Genomic DNA, 3,719 nt, shown 5'->3' on the forward strand with positions numbered 1-3,719 from the left:
CTGAAAATTTGATTTATGATGTAAATTTTTAGACATTTATATTAATATATTAAATAACACAAAAAATTAAACATTAAATGAGATTGGTAAGATGACGATCATGTCTTTAACGAATTACTTTTGATCCAACGCTCCACTTTTAGTTCTCGGGTTCTCGGGAAACTTTGAGTTATCAACCGATCTCAACCCTATATATATATATATATATATATATATATATATATATATATATATATATATATATATATATATATATATATATATATATATATATATATATATATATATATAGAGAGAGAGAGAGAGAGAGAGAAGGGTTATTTGGAAAACAAAAAAACCCTAAAAAAACCCAAAAAATCATAAAAATGCATAAAAAAAAATACCTAGAGATCACAAAACTTTTTTTTGATATTTTTTATGAAAAAATCGCAGGTTTTTAAAGAAATTTGCTGAAAAAAAAATTGAAAAAAAACTTTTTTTTTTATAAAAGAAAAAATTGATTTTTAATTTTTTTTTCAGCGAATTTTAATAAAAAGTTGCGATTTTTTATAAAAAAAATTTAAAAAAAAGTTTTGTGATTTCTAAGTATTTTTTTTAATGCATTTTTATGATTTTTAGGGTTTTTTTTAAGGTTTTTTGTTTTTCATACAATCTAAACCTATATATATATATATATATATATATATATATATATATATATATATATATATATATATATATATATATATATATATATATATATATATATATAACTTAAACAGTGGGTAAGGTTTCGTTCATAAGAAAACATTAATTAATGTAATGTATGGTAAAAGTAAACATGATAGGACTTACCGACTTATGTATTGATTTTTTCAATTGACTTAATTAAAGCCATGTATGAACGATGGATCGTAGATTCATAGGTTTTCATCAATTAAAATTGAACTAAAAAAACACATGTGATCAATTCTTATCTTAGTAGGTTGCGGCTTTTGAAGATGAAGGTTGTATTAAAAAAGAGCAACGTGATTATGAAAGATTATGTATTGAACTATTGATTACGTCGACCATGGTGATAACAACAGATACGAACTTGACCTCCTGTGTGTAACATTCAATCTAAATTGTAGCAGACTATATTTTCTGCAACTTGTGAAGCCCGCACTCCATATTTTAGCCCAAAAAATTTTATTCACCGGTTTAAACGGTATTTATCCAGTTCATTACAACCGGTTCACACTGGCATACAATCTAACATAAAACTGCTCCTAATTAAACCAGACACTACACTGGTCCTGGTTCCCGGTTCGACCGGTTCAACCGGCCGGTTCAAAACGGTTTTTAAAATCTTGCTCATAATTAATCTTCGTGAATATTTGAGTCGTATTTTCTTGTAATCTTTTCTTAATCAATCAAAGAAGGAAACATTATATTTAGATGAGAACGATCATTACAATTTCATATTTAATTCACTAATTATATTCTTGACTCTTCGCTATTCTTAATTTCTTCTAGAAATCTCATCTCCAAAAGGGATTGCTCTAAATGTTTACAATATACACATACTTACAATTCTGGTTTATTTAATATGATGCATTTGTGGTTAGTTGGCTTTTTTTTAAAGGGCAAATAATTAAATATCTCTTCCGATTTGGGATTTAACTCACGACCTCATACTTAGTTGTTAGAGTGGAAACCTTCGTATTAGCCAAATTGTTAGTTTAGGAACCTCCATGTTAACCGAATGGTCTAACCCAATATGTGTGGTTAGTTGGGTTAGTAGCACATATATAGAATACTTGTTATAGAAGTTATAAACAAAAGTAGTTGGAACAACAAGCAAAACAATAAAGTATTTTGGATCAATATAATTGGAATAACCCATGAAAACCACCACTGCTTTCAATAAAAATGGAGTAAAATATTTGGAATCAACAACTAAACCAAAAGCAAAAAGTTAAGCGGCAGCAGTTGGACAACCTACAAACCTCAACTAAATGTCGACCACATTAATTCAATTCAACACTTGGCGTAATTTACGCATAAATTTTGGAAGTTACAGCATAGAACATTGCTAATGTCCACAGTAATATTATAATAATATATGTTCATTCTACACAATAACACAATAGTTGATTGTATCTTTAGCACCCTCGAAGAAATTCAGCCAAACGTTTGAACATGTCCTTTGCATTCTGGGTTTCAGGATTAAAGATATGGAAGCTATGACCTTCTCCTTCGACCTCAAAAATTGATAATTCCCCTTCCCATCCACTTTCCTTCACCGCTTCATAGTAATACACCCCTCTATCTCTTAGCTCGTCCTTAGAAGCGACACAAATGATCAACCTCCTACATCCAAGTGATGCTAAAGAAGGAGCAGTTTTGACAAACGGGTTGATACATGGATTATCAATCCCATCCGGACAACCAGGGTAAACGAACATCCATGTCTTGTACAAAATTGACATTTCGCGATTAGTAACCGGCTCTGCGCCAACTGGTTTGGAACCCAAAAAGTATGGGTGTGATAGAAACGCTCCAAGAATCTTAACACCACCATGTAACTTTTCTTCGCTGGCTCGCAAGGCGATATGGTGTGAAATATTTGCACCTGCACTATCTCCACCAATATAGAGACGCTTGAAATCTCCGTATTGAATTATCCATGGTTCATTTTTCTCGTTGTGTGTTTTGGAGGAATGAGAGGCAACCCACTGTAGAGCATTCCAGGAATCATCGTAAGCTGCCGGGAGAAGGTGTTCTGGAGCTAACCTGTAGTCGACTGAGACTACCAGAGCGTTGGCTTGAGATGCTATGGTGTTTATATACTGGTGACAGAGGGTGGAGAAAGCTGACTCGATACAAAACCCTCCACCATGGAAATAGACCAGGATGGGAAGCTTCTTGTTCGTCGTTTGATCGAGTGTGGAAAGATCGGGTAGGTAGAGTCTGGCACTGACCTCTGGCGAAATGATGATATCTTTAGACCAGACGCCACTCTTGGTCTCGGCCGTGGATGGTGGAGCTAATAGTGGATTATAAAGTCGCTCCACCGTGCCGTCTTTATGGACACGGAGGAAGGGTAGAAGTTCAGATGCAACCACCTCTTCTTGCTTTGAGACCATGACGAAAGATAACAAATGGGAGAGAAAGGAAGGTAGAGGGAGAGAATGATGAGATATCTTAGAAGACACGCTATATATTAATTATCGCGATCAAATGGGCAATAAACAATATTATTTGTTGTCTATTTCTAATTTTCTATATATTACAGATGAGATAAGATTCAAAAAATAAAAAATAAATAAATAAATAAAGAACTACATTTCTTCTCTATCTACTCTAATAAATGAATGTTTTTTGTCATATCTCATCTTCTCCTTCATTTGGACACATGTCATTTTCTAAAATTTTTAAATTTTCGATTTTCCACTTGTCATTTTATTGTATTTTTTATTTTATTAAATTAAAATTTCACATTTAATATGTAAAGTAATATATATGTAAGGTATTTATTAGAAAGGTTTATATATGTAATGTATTCAATACATTAAAGTCTCATTAATTTTAATAATTCAAAAATTTTCTCATTTTTCTTATAAATTCAAACTTTTCAAATTGTTAAAATTTTATATTTAATTTTTTTTAAATAAACTCACGTAATACATGAGTCTCACACCTAGTATTTAGATAATCGATACTTTATTTATTTCGTGCCAAGCATTCGGTTTACT

The 3,719-nt window shown here is 31.4% G+C and overlaps 1 protein-coding gene across 1 annotated transcript; it reads right to left on the reverse strand.

The window, feature by feature from the left end:
• Nucleotides 1–1,995: 1,995 nt before the first annotated feature.
• LOC145123553 (2-hydroxyisoflavanone dehydratase-like) lies at nucleotides 1,996–3,161 on the reverse strand. The gene has a single exon (XM_079058761.1). The coding sequence runs from the start codon at nucleotides 3,108–3,110 to the stop codon at nucleotides 2,127–2,129; it is 984 nt and encodes a 327-aa protein (XP_078914887.1). The 5' UTR covers nucleotides 3,111–3,161; the 3' UTR covers nucleotides 1,996–2,126.
• Between the last annotated feature and the right edge of the window lie 558 nt (nucleotides 3,162–3,719).

The sequence above is a fragment of the Lactuca virosa genome, chromosome 7, assembly GCF_052849685.1.
Source record: "Lactuca virosa cultivar CGN04683 chromosome 7, Lactuca_virosa_CGN04683_v6, whole genome shotgun sequence".
NCBI classification, from domain to species: Eukaryota; Viridiplantae; Streptophyta; class Magnoliopsida; order Asterales; family Asteraceae; genus Lactuca; species Lactuca virosa.